The sequence below is a fragment of the Pseudonaja textilis genome, chromosome 8, assembly GCF_049901715.1.
Source record: "Pseudonaja textilis isolate UNSWEBS1 chromosome 8, rPseTex1.2, whole genome shotgun sequence".
In the NCBI taxonomy this organism is placed as follows: domain Eukaryota; kingdom Metazoa; phylum Chordata; class Lepidosauria; order Squamata; family Elapidae; genus Pseudonaja; species Pseudonaja textilis.
This window is the reverse complement of record NC_141997.1, coordinates 9,409,911-9,429,325: the sequence shown is the minus strand read 5'-3', so window position 1 is coordinate 9,429,325 and position 19,415 is coordinate 9,409,911. Positions and strand designations below refer to the sequence as shown.

The window sequence follows — 19,415 nt, the reverse complement described above, 5'->3', positions numbered from 1 at the left end:
TATTTCCATGCTTTGTTTCCAGCGTTCACCCGTAAGCAGGTCCGTACTCTTATTCAATTGTTACAGCTGCAGCCCATGAAGAGGATCAAGGCCCTCTCCCAAGTAGACCACATCTCTCCCTTATCCTCTCCTCTCTGCATGCCCTAGGATGGATAGGGGATGGGCCTGGGTCCTCCTCTGACTGCTCAGTTAGCCTTTGCCCTTCCCCAGCTTCCACCACAACCTCCAGAGCCACACTTCCACTCCCTGTCAGCTGTTCCTCATCTCCCTCAGAGTCAGTCTCCACCAGGGGCATGACAGATCAGGTTGGAACACAAGATCATAGGCAAACAACTTAAAACAGTTGAAAAAAAAAGAAGCCGGGTTATGAGATCAGAGTTTCTGATCAACAAATACCACCTAGAAACAAGGAAGATTCAGGAAGCGCTAGAAATAATAAAACAGCAAATAACAACTATATAAGTAGTCCCTGACCTGTATGACTGCATTGAGCTCAAGATTTCTATGACTGAGCAAGACAGTTGTTAAGTGAGTTTTTCTCCATTTCACAATTTTTCTTGCCACAGTTGTTAAGATAGTTTTTTCACTGCCATTGTAACTTCAAATGGCCTTTAAATGAATAGTTGTAAGTCGAGGACTACTTGTAGCCAAGAACATAGGCAGATACGAAGCTCAAATTGCACGCTATAGGCAGCATGTATAATTCTAGTTGAATCAGAAATTTTTCTACCAATCCATCAGTGGATAGACTGCAGTGAGTCATTCAATACCTGACAAAAAAAAAAGTGGAGTTCTGGGCACAGCTATGGGACAATCCAAAGAAATATAGCAAGAATGCATCTTGGCTAAAAGAGGTGGATGAGAATAAAAAAAAAAAGTGGAAATGAAAGAATTAGTAATAGAAACAGAAATGGTGGAGAAAAGAGCCAGGAAGTTGAAGAGTTGGTCAGCATCAGATGAAGATAAATGATGTGGGTTTTGGTTGAAACATCTGTTCTGCACCCACCTAGCACCAAGCAGTTTAACAAAATACTGAAAATGGTGAAATTGAAGATTGGTTAACCTCTAGCAACAGCTAGCAGATAATGAAAGTTCCAGCAAGACAGGTAGCATCAGGCAATTCTAGACCAATTACTTGCTTATCCTCAACTTTCAGATTGCTAACTAGTGTGGTAGCTGATGCAGTACAACAGCATCTAGTTGAAAACAAGCTCTTTCCACCTGAGCAGAAAGGAAATCACCCAAACAGCAGAACAACAAAAAATCAGCTTCTAATTGACAAAATTATTTTGGAAAACACAACACCTCAGACAACAAGAAAGTCCAGCTGCCTCTTGAAAAAGCACCTCTGGGACAACACCCCAGATTTAACAATGTAGATTAAAAAAAACCAAAAAAAAGTCTGGATAGTGGATGTGGCAGTACCTGGAAACAGAAGAATGGAAGAGAAATAATTGGATAAAATCAGAAAATTCAAAAACCAGAAGAGAAAGCAAAGACAATACCAATAGTAATATGTGTCTTAGGTGCAATTCCAAATAATGGAGGAACTACCTGAACATTGACAAAATCACTATTCGGAAGAGTGTAATCATGCGACATTGCTTTTAACTTCATCAGGTGGAAACAAATGCCAACCCTGTCTAAACATCTAGCTGAATGTGTGATGAACTCTGATTTGTTATAGGAAAATATAAATAAAATAACTATGCATTCCCAAGTTATTTCGGCTATTGTTTCTTAAGGAGAAAAATAGATTTTTTTAATGGTGAACCTTCCTCCAAAACAATTGAAAAACAGGCTTTGATACTAGTACTCAAATTGTAATTTCCCACTTTTAATTAGACCAAATTATAGCATAATGAAATCATGTAATACTTTTGATGTCAAGGTAAAAATAAAACAGAATGTTTCTGTTTTTAACTAGTTCCAATTAATATTATGCCTATACCTAAACAGTTCTTCTACAGTTCTTCTACTAATCTTCTACACTGGTGACAGTCATCTTCATTAGTTCCTATGCAGAGTATATTGGGCAGCAGTGTTTTCCAGAAGTTTCAATCATTAAGGGTTTGTTACCAGGTTTTCTGACGTGAGCCTCATTTTCTGTTCCTTCCAGAAGGTATCCAAAGTAATGCAACTTTTGGATGCCAGTCTTCAGATAGATGTAAAATATGGCTAACAAGTCACATTTAACTTTCATTCACAGTTCTCTATAGATTTTAAATCTGATCTTCATAGTACCTCTCCGTTAGTAATGTGGTATGAGATATGGAGGATATTATCCTTGTGACAGTATATAGACTTTTGTTCTGTGAAATAACATGCACTTTGCTGCAGTCCTTTTTGTTTAAATGGATATTCTTGGCCATTTCAATAAGTTCTATAAAATAAATTCTATATATGAAAACTGATTCATTGAAATTTCAATTTTATCTGTTAGCTTATAAACACTATGCATTTTAAATTAAAATCTGCCTGCTTTAGATTTTATTACTGCTGTTCATCTGGAATTTAAGTATTTTTATAAAATGAATTTTCATTTCCTTTGTAGGATTTTATTTTGATTAAGATCAGAAAGGTATATATTGCAAAGAATTTTAAGCATTTATATCCCATGTGAACAGGGAAATAAAGAAAAATCCTAGAAGAGGACGGGGCAATTAATATTCATAGTAAAACCAAACTTTATATAGTACACCTATCTATATTATTATCATTGAGACAGCTTTGTATTTTGGATGCACGTAAGAATATAGACATTCACAATAGCCATATATTCAAATGCAAGGCATTTAGATGTATTAAGTTGTCTGAGTAGGTTTATGCTAATAATTAAATGAATTCAGGGGCAAAGAAATGAGTGAAATTTCCAAATAGAAACAATATGTCCAATTATCTTGGCTGTAATGAAATTGATCCAAGTATCCTATCCAGGTAGGGTCCAGTCAATGGATGGCAGAAGAAGGTCCTTTTGTGGGATGGCAAAAACCCTATGCAACAGTTTTCTACTGAAGTCACACAAGCACAGCTACAGTATTAACTTTTCAAAGGTGTTCAAAAAAGAGCTATTTCATAGGGCTTTGAAGGTGATATCACTTCATACCAGATGATACACTGAAAGTTCAATATATATATATATATATTTGAAATTCTATTTATTCCAACTTCTACTCTTTTTGTAGGTTTTATTATTGAAATTATTAATTGATTTCTATTGCATTATTAATTATATTGTTTTAAATACTTTTTCAGTGCATAGACACAGATAGATAGATAGATAGATAGATAGATAGATAGATAGATAGATAGATAGATAGATAGATATAGACGCACACATGCACGCACGCATGTTCTTTCCATCTAAGGTTTCTGTGTGTGCCTACACTCAGCAGCAAGGGCTAGATAATCATACTTTGCTCACTGCCAATTTTCAGATAGCTTTTAACTATAGTTTGGAAATTCAGAATATAATTTCAAATTCTGTTTTGCTTAAGATTCTGAAATATGAGACATTTAGCGTTAGTGCTTAGGTAAAAATAACAAACCACAGATAAAGATTATCTTTCAGAAGCCTCAAAATATTTTACTGAAAAATAAAATACTGATGAATATTGCAAGAAATATTGTAATTACTATTGAAGTTACATAAGAAAATGATGTTCAATCTAGGCTAATATAAACAAGCAAATAATAACGGATTCATTTTTTAAAAAGAAATATAAGAAGGATGCCAGTAGAAAATTTGTTGCTGAACTTTTTGTTTTACTGCTTTCTGGTCATCATTTTTAACAGGTTCTGTAGCTAAGAATTTCTTTACAAAATCTAAATTGCCGATTCCTGAACTTTCACACATATGGTAAGTACTATTTTCTAACTCATAATATTATTTTATCTCTGTCTGTATGTAAACAAATGCAACAGAAAATGTCTTCAGCAGTGGCTCATACTGTGATCCAAACAAAGTAGAAAGTGAATTAATATTTATTTTATGCTTTTCAGTGACCTAACAAAACGTGAGTAGTACTGTAATCTAAAAATGTTCTTTATATGTATGTATGTGTGTGTGTATGTATGTATATACACACACACATATAAGTTTTTTTAAGTTTTCGTGGGTACTTACATGTATGGTATTCAGTTTTGTTTGGGTATTTTCCCACGTCATTATAGTTGTGCTTTTAATGTTGTAGCAACATTTCGGCAGAGTCTCATCTGCCATCATCAGGCTTCCACAAAAGCAAAATCACCAGCTTGATCCACAAAAACACACTGAGACATAATGGAGACCTAGAAGATGAACAGACCTATGGAACAGCTGTCCTGCCCTACATAAGAGGTACTACAGACAAAATCAATAAGATACTACACAGGCATCACATCAAGGCTGCCTTCAAAACAGACAGAAAAATAGCAGCCATCCTAAGAAATCCCAAAGATAAAATTGACCTGGAAAACCAAGGCATATATGAAGTCCCCTGTGCATCATGCCCTGCCACATACATTGGACAAACCAATAGAAGAATAAGTACCCACCTGGATGAACACAAAAATGCAGTAAAAAAGCTGGAACACACTTCCTCACCAGTCCAACACATGAAAGCAACCATAGCATTGACTTCAATGGCACCAAAACCCTAGCCACTATAGAAAACCCCAGCCACAGAATTATCAGAGAAGCCATAAAGATTGAAAAAAGACCTGAAAGCATGAATAGAAGAGATGATTCCACCAGACTGACAATTATTTGGAAGCCTGCACTCACAAACAAAAAAATCTCCACACCACTAGCCAGGCAAACACCTGGGCACAAACAGATTCCCCCTGATACCTCCACCTCAAACATACCCCAACCAGGCACCAGATGAAACCTAGCTTCCTAATAAATGATAGCCATCCATTTACTCGGAGCCAAGCCGCACTAAAAGCCTCCAATACAGGAACACAATGTTGCCAGCCAATCAAGACAAAAAAAGCCACAAAACAGACAGAAGATATTAGAAACACCAATCAAGCAGAACACGGCAAACTCCAAGACCAATAAACAACAGACCAAGACTCCCAACCAATCAGGATGAAGAAAAAAACCATTCTGGCACAGCAGTAGGCTAGCCTCAAATTTAAAACTGAAGCGGCTGTGAAAGTCTGACTCACAGACGAACACAATACAAAAGCCTGATGATGGCAGATGAGATTCTGCCGAAACGTTGGTACAACTTTAAAAGCACAACTATAATGACGTGGGAAAATACCTGAACAAAGCTGAATACCATACACACACACACATATATATATACACACACACATATGCACATATATACAGGGGTGGGATGCTGGGAGATACAGGGGTTGGGAGAGCCCCTATCTAAGATTCTGTGCAGTTCGGAGAATCCCCAAATCCCACTCCTGGCTGGCCCTGCCCACCCCTTCCTAGAGTCTCCATATGGCTCATTTTGGATGCAGGTAAGTGCAGGGCATGCACGGAGGCTCAGGGAGGGCCAAAAATGGGCCTCCTGGAAGTTCAAGAAGGCTGGAAATGGGTCTGTTTCCAGCTTGCAGAGAGCCTCCAGAGCCTAGGGAGGCTGTTTTTGCCCTCCTGGAGGCTCAAGGAAAGTCTCTGAAGCCCGGGGAGGGCAAAAAGCCCCTGTGGTGCAGGAGGCCAACTAGGCCACACCCACCATGGCCATGCCCACCCAGCAACTGGGCAGAGAACCTGTTGCTAAAATTTTTGAAACCCACCCCTGCATATACACATACATACATACATACATACATACATACATACATATATGAGTGTGTTTGTGTGTGTGTGTGTTTATTTGTAATTTTCCTTTAACATCCCTTCATATTTTGGTGATAGTGTATTTACTGGTCAATATATCTTCACAATGCTAGCAATGATAATACAAATTAGGTATATATAATCCTAGTCTTCCAACCTCTAACCTTAACCTGTACATTGTACTTATAAGCTTCAATAACATTTCTCCATGCAGTATGTTTGTTATCCCCTATGAAATCTCTAGTATTTTAATATTTTAAAAATTACTCAATAGTCCACCATAAATCCAATATCCCAATTGTTTAAAGACACCAATAGGACCAATTATTAACCAAATTTAATCAATCCCGGGACTATATCTCCAATCACCTAAAATTATAAGTTTCAGTATATTTTTACACATCGTTAATATTAATAATACAGTTAGGTTACCATACCATAGACTTCCACCTTCTAACCTTAATTTGCTTTTTATTATAGTAAATTCTATTGTCTATATATATATTGTACTGTTTTTTCAATTTATATTTTTTACTTCTTTTAATATCTAATATAATCACCATATTGAGTGTTATTTTATCTCTATCCATCATCTCTTACTCTTTTTGAGATTTCCTCATTGACTTTTTGATCCCTCTTTTATATTTCTCTCTTGGAAGCTTATTGCCTTTCTACCATTTTTATAACAACTAAATATTCCCTCTGGCTTACCCCTTGTCTCCTGCTGCTGCATCATTTGAGCACCCTCCATAGTCCTTTCATTATTTTGGGGAGGCTTCCCTCCCCCCCCCATTCTATTGTAAACTCTTAAAGAATTATCTATTCGATTCATACTTATTAGTCATGTCCCTTTAATGTCTTCATTTTCTTCCAATTTGTTTTGTTTTGTCTCCTCCCCACTTCTTCTGGTTTCTCATCTGTTTTCTGAATATTATATTCATCTCCCTCCCCCTTTGTTGAGGGTCTTCTACACTCACATTTTCTCTTTGGACAATCCCATTATCTCCTTATGATTCTTTATCACAGTTTCTTATAAAATGTTAAGCATCAATAACGTTTTTTCATACTGTACACCTCTATTGTCCCCTGTTGAGTCATTTTGCAATAATTTAGTATATTAAAAATTACTTCATATCCCCCTAGGGCTCCAATATCCCAATATCTGAAAACTCCAAAATTACTAAAATTTAATCAATCCCAGAATTGTACCTCCAAGTCCCCTAAGTTTATAGTCCTTAAAAGTTGTTTAGTGATTTTCCAATTTGCTTCTTCCCAATTGTCCAAATTTTAAAGTCTTATTTAGTTTTTCTTTTCTTTTTTCTTCTATGACCTTCCTTTTTTTTAAATCTCGTAGGATGCTCTATCAGGTAGCTTAAGTAATTCAAATCCAAATTGGCCCGACAAATTTCCTTCAGTCTTTCAACTCCACCATTCAATAAGCAGTTTTAATAGAGATATATTTATTTGCAGTTCAATTTGTCTTAGAGATTTTCAGAGAGCTCACTAAATGTTTCAAAACATCCAAGTTGCCTTCTAAATCTAATCTTACAAAGTTTCTCCTCCAGACATATTAAATTGCTAACTAGAGCATACGAAACTTTTGCCAGACCAATACTCAAATACAGCTCATCAGTCTGGAATCCGCACTGCATATCAGACATTAATACAATCGAGCAAGTGCAGAAGTATTTCATGAGAAGAGTACTACACTCCTCTGCTCGTAACAGAATACCCTATATCACCAGGCTTGAGATTTTGGGCTTAGACAACCTTAAACTACGCCGCCTACAGTTAGACTTAAGCGTAGCACACAAAATTATCTGCTACAATGTCCTACCAATCAATGACTACTTTAGCTTCAACCATAATAATACAAGAGCACACAACAGATACAAACTCAATGTAAACCACTTCAAACTTGATTGCAGAAAGTACGACTTCAGCAACAGAGTGGTCAATGCCTGGAATGCACTGCCTGACACTGTTGTTACATCCTCTAACCCCACTCCTTTAACCTCAAACTAACCACTATTGACCTCACCCTATTCCTAAGAGGTCTGTAAGGGACGTGCATAAGTGTGCCATCATGCCTATCATCCCTGTCCTATTGTCCCTATTTATTCAAACCTATTTCCTGTATTCTTACTCATGTTTATACTTATATCTATTATCCTGTAAGCAATTGACAAATCAAATTAATAAATAAATAAAAATAGAATCAAGGTCAGGTGGCCTTCCAGGTGTTTACTTTCTCTTCTTACATTTATTTGTGTTAAACAATTGTCACTTTCACCTCGGTTCCCATATTGTAATGCTCTTTTTCCTCTGGTAAATAGCTCCCCTACTCCCAATTCCAGCATTAGACAGCGTCAAACAGCTGATTGTCAAACAAATAGAAGGGGATTAAAAATAAAAAGGCAATTTCTCCCAATAACCACTTTTCAAGTAATTGTTGAATATTTTCCAAGCTTTCTATGTTTTAAAGCTTCCATTAAACATTTCTTTCATTCTGGGTCTTTAATCTTTTTCCCTGTACCCAATCACCACTTGCTACTTGGAGATTATTTTTTGGAATTTTTTAACTTGGGTTAGATCTCTAGCATAAAAGTTTGAAGCTGTCTCACCCAGCTTCAATACTCTGTCCCCACACCATTCCAGCACAAATTTTCTCGTCCCAGTTGTCACAGCTTGTGTCAAAGAGCCTCGGTGGTGCAGTGGTTAGAGTGCAGTACTGCAAGCTACTTCTGCTCAAGGTTGACTCAGCTTCCCATTCAAGGAGGTTCAAGATTGACTCAGCCTCCCATTCTTCCGAGGTGGCTAAAATGAGGACCCAAAATTGTTGGGGGCAATATAATAGAGAGGGCTGTAAAGCACTATAAAGTGGTATATAAGTCTAAGTGCTATTGTTGTTGTGACTTCCCAAAATGGCCGTTGTCTTTGCTGCCGTTCAGGAGAGCTTTCTTCGGACCTAATGAGGAAATTGCGGTTTTCCTCATGGTCTACAAAGCACCTCTCCTTTCTTCACTATCCCTTCAGGGTGTCTAGAACCCCATAGGGTCTCCCAACAGCAGTTGCCGGCTGGTTTTCACGGAGCTCGGTGGAGCTTCACTATTTTCAAGCCGGTTGCCACGCGATGCCAGCCAGAAGTTCCAGTAATCTAAAAATATTCTAAAGAGCATGTTAAGGAGTCTAAAAGGATAAGTTTGAATCATGTTCAGATAAATATAATTCAGAAAAATTAACATTATAAGCTTCACTTCTAGTTGTGCTTATAAACTCATATTCTGATTCTTTTAAGCAGTAATAGTTTCATGTACATCAGAATTACTCATTACAACTTTTTTTGAATGTTACATTTCAAAACCTGCCTAGTTATTCAAATAAAGTAATTTTTAAAAATCACAGTAATTTAAGTGTAATTTTATTGCAATTGCAATATATTTTTATTATAAAGTATAATTGTAATTTATATTTGTAATAAAATTATTTGTATTACAATTAGAAATCACATTAGTATAAATGTTAATATCTGTATGAGCAAAATGTGGTGCAACAAACAAGGTTCTATAAATAATTATCTGATTTCAAGGGAACTTAGTGATGTTGACTGTGATGGAGCATTGACGTTAGCAGAGTTCTGTGCTGCCTTTCACCTTGTTGTTGCTCGGAAGAATGGCTATCTTTTGCCAGACAGCTTGCCAGAGACGCTCTTGCCTGACTATCTTCATGCAGGTAAATATTCAGTGTTTGTATATAGGTTTTCAGTTAATTAAAACCATGTTTTAACAACAGTCTGTTTTCATGCAATAATTATAGGAAAGATGCTCTGAAACTGTGGATAATCAATGTTTGGTCTCTTAATAACAGCAGTGATAAGACTTGCTTAATAGCAAACTTATATCTGGCTAAAAAGCTTGGCTATGTTGTGGTTAGCTGGCAGCAGGTGCAGATGGCTGAGGAGAGTGATGACTCTGATGAGGGGCCAGGACCATCAGGGAGTGGACTGCTGCCTTCAGGGATTGTGGGGGCTGGCAGCAATGATGAGAAGGTTCCCGAGCAGCCTGTGCTAAGTGTGTGTGAGCACAAGATGATTCATAGAAGAGAACAGCTGGAGCAGCACAGGCGACTCGGGAGTAAGGATGCAACATAATGGCCCCTCCCTCCAGGGAATATAAGCCTGGTTTCAAAAGGTTTTTGCTTTTGCAGAAAGCAAAAACGTTCTAAGGACTCAGCATTGTGTGTGGAGACTCCGGCTTATCTGAAGAATTCTGTCAAGGCTTTTCTGGTTGGACTAATTGGCTGCAAGCCATCTTTTATCTATAAAAAGGTTATTTGTAGATTAAAGCTGAGAAGGTTTGAGTTGGGTGCGTTTGAGATTTTCTTGCTAGTAACAGGGTTGGGTCAGAACAGGCTAATATATGTTCATGAAGTCTATGTCTGAAATCCTTAAAATTATTGACTCATGACCTAGAAGCTGGAAGGCCTTTTTGCTCTACAGCGGTCATCTGGATCCTTCCAATATGATTGTTTTATATTGTGCTGACATTATTTTTAATTGTATATCCATAACCCTGCAATGCACTTTGTAGTACATTACATCTCAATAGAATAACAACTTGAAACCATTACTGGATTTCTGTTTAAGGTAACAATTATTGCACACACACACACAAAATCCAAAGTATCTCTTGGCATACTAATGTAGTTTTTAATGTGTCTAGTGAGGTTACTGCTCTTCTATAAATCTTAACTTCCCAATGGAAAATAAGTATAATGACACTAAAATACTGATATGGAAATATTTTATATGGGTTTTTTTCTTATTTGAGTATTGTTCTTATATTTAAAGAGACACTATTACACAAAGAAAGTTGAGAACTTTATGGTGAACGGCCGAATCAGGACTTCTAAGTTAGTTTAGAAAGATTTAACACCATTTATACCAGTTGTGTGCCTGGCAATGAAATATATATTGCCTATTCTTAAAATATATCGCCTATTTTTTGAGGTACTTTTTAATTACAGCATTCTGGGAATAATCAGAAACTTCCCATACTTTCATCCCAAAGAATGAATGAACAGTGACTGAATGGCATTAACTTATCTATCCATATCTTTTTATTCTCCCTAGTTTCATTTTAGTTTATCATTCTCCTATAGCCTTGGGGTTTCCTTGTAGTTTCCCCTCTAAGCATTAACTAAGTTCAGCATCAACTTAGCTTTTTTAGTATATCAAGCTCAACTAAATGCTGCAGCTTACCATAACGTTCATTCAGTTTTAAAAAATTATTTTTAATATATAGGAACCTTATTCAAATGATAGTCACAAAATAAAAAACTCCAGTCTTGTATTATAAAGTAGAAGAGTTGCCAATTGTTATCATTAGGTTATAGAATATACTAAAGTAGAAATCAATGAGAAAATAAGTCTAGAAAATGATCATTATAAAGATTGAGGCACTTAACCATCTTTTTTTTATAGCTTCCCATAAACCTAAAGGTGAATATGTACTGAATTCTTATTCAGAATCATTGTCAGTAAGTCAATCAACAAGAGACTTCAATAGGACTGAGGTATGAACAACTTATCTTGTTTTAATATACTTTAAATTATAACAATGGTGTATAAACCAGTCTTCATGTCATAACTTCCTTTAACAGTTTCTTTTATTCTCTCTGTGTTTTTAGTGCATTTATCTAATTGGGTTGGTGACCAATTATAAAGCAATAGTTTCTCCTCAACTTTTTTCCTTCACCACTAAAATTTAATTGTTGCAGAGATGGTGAAGGATTGGCTGGAGGGCAGCAGCTCAAACCCTTCCAAAATCTGTGTGAGTTGTGTAAGCACTAAAATCGATGCACCTCTTAAATGGAAGAGCACAAAGTAGAGAAAGAAGATTCAATTCAATTACCTGAGGTTTAATGCTGAGAAGGGGAACACTGTAATCATAGTGCAGCTGCTAGATGACACAGCTAAAATCAAAATGTAATTTGCTGTGTTTTAGTCCAGTAAAATCAGCCAAAAGAAAGTGTTATGCCAAAGTGGGAGAAATTATGGGAGAAATTTTGTTTTAAGAAATACTGAATCCACAGCAAGAGAATGAACCCTTGTATCAAGCATTCCTAAGGATCATTTTTGTCAGCTCCTACCTCATTTTTTCCTTCTTTAGCTAAAAACATAAGTGTAAATTTTAAAGACTTTGCACACTTTGAGTTATTGATTCATTATTACGAATAGTTAAAATATTATTTAATTTATTCCTGAATTTTTAGAAGTAGAAACAAACCTTCCTGTACTTTTCTCACCAGAGATGAATATTCATTCTTTCTATAACTTTCTCTTACATTTTTTTAATATAATCAGCTCGAAACCGTATGCGAAGTTCCAAATAACTCACAGCTACTGATTCTGTTTGAGGCAACCTCTGTTCAACCAGTTAGTGACCATTTATTTTTTTAAATTATTGATCTAGTCAGTATGTAACAATTCACTTGCATGCCTTTTGTGTCATTAATAGTATTACACCCAAACCTTTCTCACTTAAATTACTTCAAAATTACAACATAAATTTATTAAGCATGCAAACTACTATAGTATACGCTGGGTTCCCAGCAAAGCATTGGCAGCTTGCGGAGCAGACCTGAGCAAAAGCAGAACTACAGTGCATGTACCCTTGACCTACTACATGGCACAGGCAAGACAAAGAAAAAGACAGACACCGTATAAATTACTGCATGATGTTGAAAGTGAATACAATTCACATATGTATGGGGGTACCTCTTATTGCCACAATAAAATTATACTTCTCTATTATAGTCAAAAGAATTAGTTTCATGAAAGTATTCCCAATAAGAGGCTTGATGAACTTTAACTATCTAAAATGTTATGGTTTGATGTTTTGCCGGGATTATGAACCGTGCTCATAAAATATTCTGGTTGTACTCGTATTTGTCAGGTGTTAATTTGCCTTTATAAAGCAGCACCTTTCACAAATTTCAATCTGTGATAAAATATAATGTTAACAGAATGATGCTAGACTGTAATCCTGAGCAAGCAAATTAGACATTTGTAGGATGCTTCTGGAAAAACTTGCACAAGATTATATGGCATGTATTTCCATAAGATTATACAGCATGTGACACAATTATATGGCTCTTTTGCTGTACAAAATCAAAGTACCAGCTTATCCTAGAAAAACCTGGTTTACTTTCAAAACCAAATTATAAAAATAATTAAGGAATTTTAATTCATCCCTAAAGGTATTTTCTTCTACATCTCTCCCCAGATTATTGGCTTCTCCCAGCCTGTACATTTCTGAATCATCTGACTATTTGTTTCTTTCTTCTTTTACTTTTTTTTAATCTTCACAAATGGATACCCTTTCTGTCATAAACAGCCTTCAATTGATGAGAAATCTGTTAAAGCTGCCCTGATTCAGGATACGATTACTGATGATAAACAAGGTACAGTTCTAAATTGTAGTCTCAGTTTTGAAGTGGTAAATATGTTTTATACAAATTCAATTGGATAGAAAACACCCATACTAGTGCTTCTTCATGGCTAAGGATATAATGCTGTTCTGAAGGCGAGCTAAACCTGTGTCCAACCCAGCCTGGCTGACAGGTCATAGGGACAAGGGAAGAGGACAGTGTTCAGGAGCATGTGAGAAATTGTGAGGAGTCTGAAATTAATGGAAGGAGCTTTATATCAAGAGGTGGCAATGTTCATTAGGGGCTGATTGATCCCCAATTTTATCCTTTATTTTGCTTAAATGCCCCAGAAGCTTAATGGACACTCACATAAGTAATCTACTCTTCCCTTTTTAGCTTCTTTTGTATCACCTGGACCCTTCTATGGGGCTGCCTTTGAAAAGTATTCAGAAGCTTCAATTGATTCCAAATGCAGCAGTGATAATGGTTTTATGCAGGCCTAGATGTACATATGTGTTATCTCTCCTGCAGGAGCTGCATTGGCTATCTGTCTGCTTCCGGATCCAATTCAATGTGCAGGTTGTCACCTTTCAAGCCCCTTATATAGTTTAGGGCCAAATTATTTGAAGGACTGTCTTTTCCTTGTTACATTTACCTGACCTACCAGAATGAGGAGTCAGGGAATGCTATAGATATCTTTTCCTAAGGAAGTTTATCTGGTGAGATAAAAAAATAAGGACCTTCTCTGTCATGGCTGCCTGTCTGAGGAACATTTTATTTTACTTATATTTCACACCTAACCACCTATCTCCCTCAGAAATCAGAGATATTGTGTTTGGGTTTTAGTACTGATCTCCCTGAAGTGCAAGTTTTCATCGTTATCTTGGTGGTGGTCAATGTTTTTGACAGGATGGCTTCAATTCATATTATGGTTCCAGAAGCATAATTCTAATTACTTAAATAATTCATATAAGTAATTCATGGGGTCCTTGCGGCCAGACGGTGCAAGGTTTATCATGCCGGTGGAGCCTCTTGAGGCAGGACGCCATGAGGCTCGTCATACCAGTGGAGCTGCTTGCGTGCAATGGCACAAGACACCATGTAGCATCCTGCTGTGAGAAGCTGCACCGGCATGACAAGCCTTGTGGTATCCTTCCAAGAGTGGCTGTACCCGGTACAACAAGACCTGAGCTCCAGTTTCCCAGCAGCAGCAGGACCAGCAGGCAGGGAAGGGGAAGGCCGTGGCATACCAAGAGTTTGGCTTGTTGCTGACGCAGGCATGTAGAAGGTGGGACAGAGGGTGGGGCCAACAGTAGCACTTCCACTCACATTGGCCTCTGTGCTCACTGCCTCCTGCATGTCAAAAAAATAAGACCTCCCCAAAAATAAGCCCGAGTGCTTATTTCAGGACCCAAAAGAAAATAAGACCAGGTCTTATTTTCGGGGGAAATACAGTAGCTAGCTTTGTTGCCTTTAGAAAATAACTAAATTTAGCGCATTTAGGCAGCTATGATTGTCACTGTTGGCTTTCAAAGATACCCTCATCCTCTGTTCCATGAATTTGTTTTTTCTAGGAGGAGTGACAAACAACCCAACTCTTTCTCAAGGAACACTTTTATTTTAGTTCCAGTGAAGATCCATCAAATTTTTCATTGCTCTGTACCCTCCATGTCCTCTCCATCCCATGCACCTTCTTCTTCCTCCTATTTAACCTGAGAATGCAGGAAGAATTTAAGATGATATAATAAATGTTAATTTCTCAATATTGAAGAGTGTACCACATCCTTTGAGATAGCCCAGGCAAGAAACAGGGTTATTTTGAATTTCGTTCTTACATTTCTGTGTATCTCAGAACCATATATCCTCTTCTTCAGATTCTCCCTAAGCATCCCAAAGGTGATTTTTCCAAAAGGCAACTGGACTTTCTGAACTAAATAAGTTTCTTGGATGAGAAGCAAAACATTTTCAAAGAAAAAGGTGCATTTTGGAAAAAGCACCTTTGAGACTAACCATGACCTGGATGGTTGAGAATCTCCATAGGCATTTGCCTCTAATGTCAGTTCTAAATTCCTTTACAAACACAATGGATAGAATCAGGTTTTTTCTTCTCAGTTTAAGTGGACTTTTAGTGCAACACAGGACTAGTGCATTTGCAAAACGGCATTAAACCTCAGTTGATGTGGAACCTGCATAAGATTTGATATGTATTTTAGACAGTGTCCGTAAGTTACTGTACTGACTTGTGCCTCCATGGAAACCAGTCGTCCTCTCTTGTTCAGGAGGAAAGCAAAATGGAGGGCAGTTGCAATGATGGGAGGGAAGTGGTTTGATGATGTCAACAGCCATTGGTAAAGCCTGACACATTGTGTCATGGCAAAAACTGTGCTGGGAAACACTGCTGTTAAATAGGAATATTTAAAGATAACTTTAGGCTAACTCAGCTGTCAGGGAATAAGATAAAGGCAACATCATGAGGATATGGCAAGAAAAAGGTTACCAAAATGTGAAGATAAGTCCTCATATTGTACTCATGTTGTACCTTGATAATTCCTCTAGGAACAGCATTGTTATTAGAAATCTGTGATAGCACACAGTGAGGAAGTTGCAGCTGAGTCAGTGTCTCAGAATAAAATTGCGATTATTTTGTATGATATAACAATACATAAATTGTTCTGTGTGGATACCTAAATTAGATAACCACCTAATTAGATAACTGTCCCAGACACCTTCAGAGTTTCTTCTATGTTATCAAGTAAAATACACTTTATTGTTGAGAATGCATATGTATAAATTCATGTAGAGATTAAGCAGAAAGTAATCTGTGTGTGTTATCTACTCACTGTAAACCAGTACTTATTGACAGATTATCCCATTGTTGAACTATAGAACTGACATTGGGATACAAACTATGAACCTAGAAGCTAAAAATGATAGAACAATTCACTTAGGTCTCACTCAACATTATGTGTTGTATCCAATCTGTATTTTCTTATTATCAAAAAAGGTCAAATTTTTAAGAAAATCTATAATGCCTATTGATTAGTGTTTGCTTTTTTGTTTATACCATGTTTCTCCAAAAAGATGACCCCCTTTGAAAAGAAGCCCTTTCACGTTTTTGAGCGCATGCAATCAAATTAAGCCACACCCACAAAATTAGGCCTAATTAAGACTCCGCTCACTTTGGGGTACAGGGGATGGGGCGAGGCACACAGGTAAAAAATAAGCTAGGATGGGGGTGGAGCTGCCCTACTTACCAGGCCTAGCACACCCCGACACCTTCCTCGCTGCCTTCTGCGGCCACTTGCTGCGACTTGCACGCACCACCCTGGCCTCTGTTTTGCCTTCAGATGCTTTCCAGAAAGCCCTCTACAGCTGATAATAGAGCTCTGCAAATGCCTTCCAAAAAGCCCTCTGCAGCTGATAATAGAGCTCCAGATCTATCCGGAGCTCTATTAATGGCTGCAGAGAGCTTTCTGGCAGGTATCTGAAGGTAAAAGGGAGACCGGGGTGATGCGTGCAAGTGGTGGCAAGCTGCCTCAGAAGAAGAGGGGCCAGCAGCGGGCTCTTGGGTGGGGCTGTCAGTGCCACTACCACAAGGTGAGTCAATAATTAGAACCCTCCAAAAAGAAGGCCTAACCATTTTTTCGGGTGTCAAAAGAAAATAAGACCCGGCCTTCTTTTTGGAGAAATACAGGTAGTTTACTCAAACACATACAGAGGACTATTTTGGGAGAAATGTGAGTTATAATTATGCTAAATAAGCTATTATAGGGTGCAAAAAGTATCATTATTAATTCTGCCTTTGCTTGGCCCAAAAAATTATTCAGGTTGTAGTCATCAATTCAAAATTCACTGCTAATATTGCTGTTGTATAATTTCTCTTTATTGCAGTCATTTTTTCATTCCTGTTAGAATAAATTAGGCATCTGTATAATGTAAATTATTTTAATCTGTTTTGAATACTTTATTTTGCATTGTATCATTGATGAATAGATATAGTTTGCACTATGAAAGGAACCTTTCTGTTGCAGAATGAATTGGAATCTAGCAAGCTTTGATCCACAAAACAGACAGGGTTTTTTTTCCAATTCATCATTCTACTGCAGTTCATTCTGTTCTGGAAACTTTCTCAGCCTCAACAACAGATTGTTAGGGAATTGATTGGTGAGAACACTCAATCCCTAGCAGAGCTCTTGTTGAACACTCTATATATGATACTTTGATATGGTTTCTGCTATCTTATGAAAAACAAAACAGAAACATTCCAACATTTCTTTAACTGACTAAGGTTTGCTGAGAGAAAAATGAAAAGTAAAGTAATTACTTTAGTAACTGATAATGGGACTGAATTTGTTAACAAAAGATTCCAAACTATGCTGAAATTGGCTGGTGTTGAGCATAAACGTTCTGCACCTTACAGACCACAACATAACTCATTTGTAGAACGAAGAGGGCAAACATTACAAGCCATGGCTCGCACTATCTTATCTGATTCAGGTTTACCTGAACCACTGTGGGGTGAAGCCATAATGTGTAGTAACCATGTTTTAAACAATGTAGTTAATACAACAACTGGAGAATTGACATTCACTCATTGGCATGGCAGAAAACCAAATTTAATTTACCTACACATATTTGGAGCTCCAGCATGGGTGCATATTCCCTCACAAGTAAGACTGAAAGGGCAACATAGAGCTAAGAAGTTATTTTTTGTGGGTTATGAGGCCAACCATAGATCATTTAGATTCTGGAATCAAGGCACAGCTCATGTTTATTGTAGTGCTAGTGCAAAATTTCTCGAGCACGTTGGGTGGGATAAACTGGAACAGGAATCCAGCAATGATATTATTATTGACACCCAAATAGTCCCTAAAGATATCAGTAAACAACAAATAGCCATTAAAGAGGAAGCACAAAAGGAAGTAGGAGAACAGGCACAGGAGGAGGTAGAAGAACAGGAGCAGGTGGCACAGGAAAGTCCACCAGTTAGCCCTGTATTACCAAGACGTTCAACCCGAGTAACATGACCACCTGATAGATATCAGGCTACTGTTGTATGCCAAGTGAATACAGTTCCAAGTAATTATAGTGAACTGAAAATGTATCCCGCTAAGGACCAGACTGCTTGGCAGAAAGCAATAGATAAGGAACTAGAATCTTTAAAAAAACTGGATGTGTACGAAAATGTTAAGTTACCACCAGGTAAATGTGCCATAGGATGTAAATGGATATATAAGCTAAAGACAGGTGTAGATGGGACTGTAATTCATAAAGCCAGGTTAGTAGCACACGGGTTCAATCAGACAGCAAATGACTATGATGAGGTGTTTGCACCTAGTCTGAAGGCTACTACATTAAGGGCAGCATTAGTGTGGGCAGCTAAGGAGAAATACATTGTAAATCATTTGGATGTAGAGACAGCATATCTGCATGCACCATTGCAACACACTATTTATTTAAAGAAACCTTTAGATATCAAAGATGATAATAATGATTGCTGGAAATTGAAAAAGAGTCTTTATGGTTTGAAGCAATCAGGATATGAGTGGAACCAATGTATAGTTAAAGAATTAACTGAGATAGGCTTTGTAGCTGGCATGGCTGATCCATGTTTGTTTAAAAGAGAAAGTAATGGTATGATTTCATTGTTGTTATTATTTACTGATGACATAGCATTAATCACCAAAACTGAACAAGAAGCTACTGAGATAATTTCACTATTGGAAAAGAAATTTAAGATAAAACAATTAGGAGAAATCAAACAATATCTTGATTTAAAGATAGATAGAACTAGAGGAGGATACAAGATCTCACAAGCAGATAAAATTAACCAATTACTAAAAAGTTATAAAATGGAACTTTGTAAGCCGGCTAAAACACCGATGAGCCAGGAGTTTAGCCATAGTGATGTTCAAAGTCCAATTTTTGATAAGAACATTTATCAGTCCTTGATTGGTAGTTTATCTTATCTCAGTAATTGGTCAAGGCCAGATTTTGCATACAGTGTTAATCAGTTAGCGAGATTTAATGCTGAGCCAACTGAAAGGCACTGGCAAGCTGCTAAACGTGTTAAAATATCTGAAACAAACAATGCACCATGCATTGTATTTGGAGCCTAAAAATGAACTGAATTTAACTGCATATGCTGATGCAGATTTTGCTACAGACATAAATACACAAAAATCTACATTGGGTACTGCTG

At 37.1% G+C, this 19,415-nt stretch overlaps 1 protein-coding gene across 5 annotated transcripts in view; it reads left to right on the top strand.

Moving 5' to 3' along the window:
- REPS2 (RALBP1 associated Eps domain containing 2) overlaps positions 1-19,415 on the top strand; it is a 115,195-nt gene that overhangs the window by 44,685 nt on the left and 51,095 nt on the right. For all 5 annotated transcript variants that reach the window (XR_015744538.1, XM_087938263.1, XM_087938265.1 and 2 more), the window contains exons 7-10: positions 3,796-3,859; positions 9,372-9,514; positions 11,265-11,356; positions 13,180-13,246. Coding sequence is in view for 4 of the 5 variants with exons in the window: in XM_087938263.1 (XP_087794389.1) it covers positions 3,796-3,859; positions 9,372-9,514; positions 11,265-11,356; positions 13,180-13,246 (366 nt within the window). In the remaining variant the exon portion in view is untranslated. The remainder of the gene's footprint in view (positions 1-3,795; positions 3,860-9,371; positions 9,515-11,264; positions 11,357-13,179; positions 13,247-19,415) is intronic.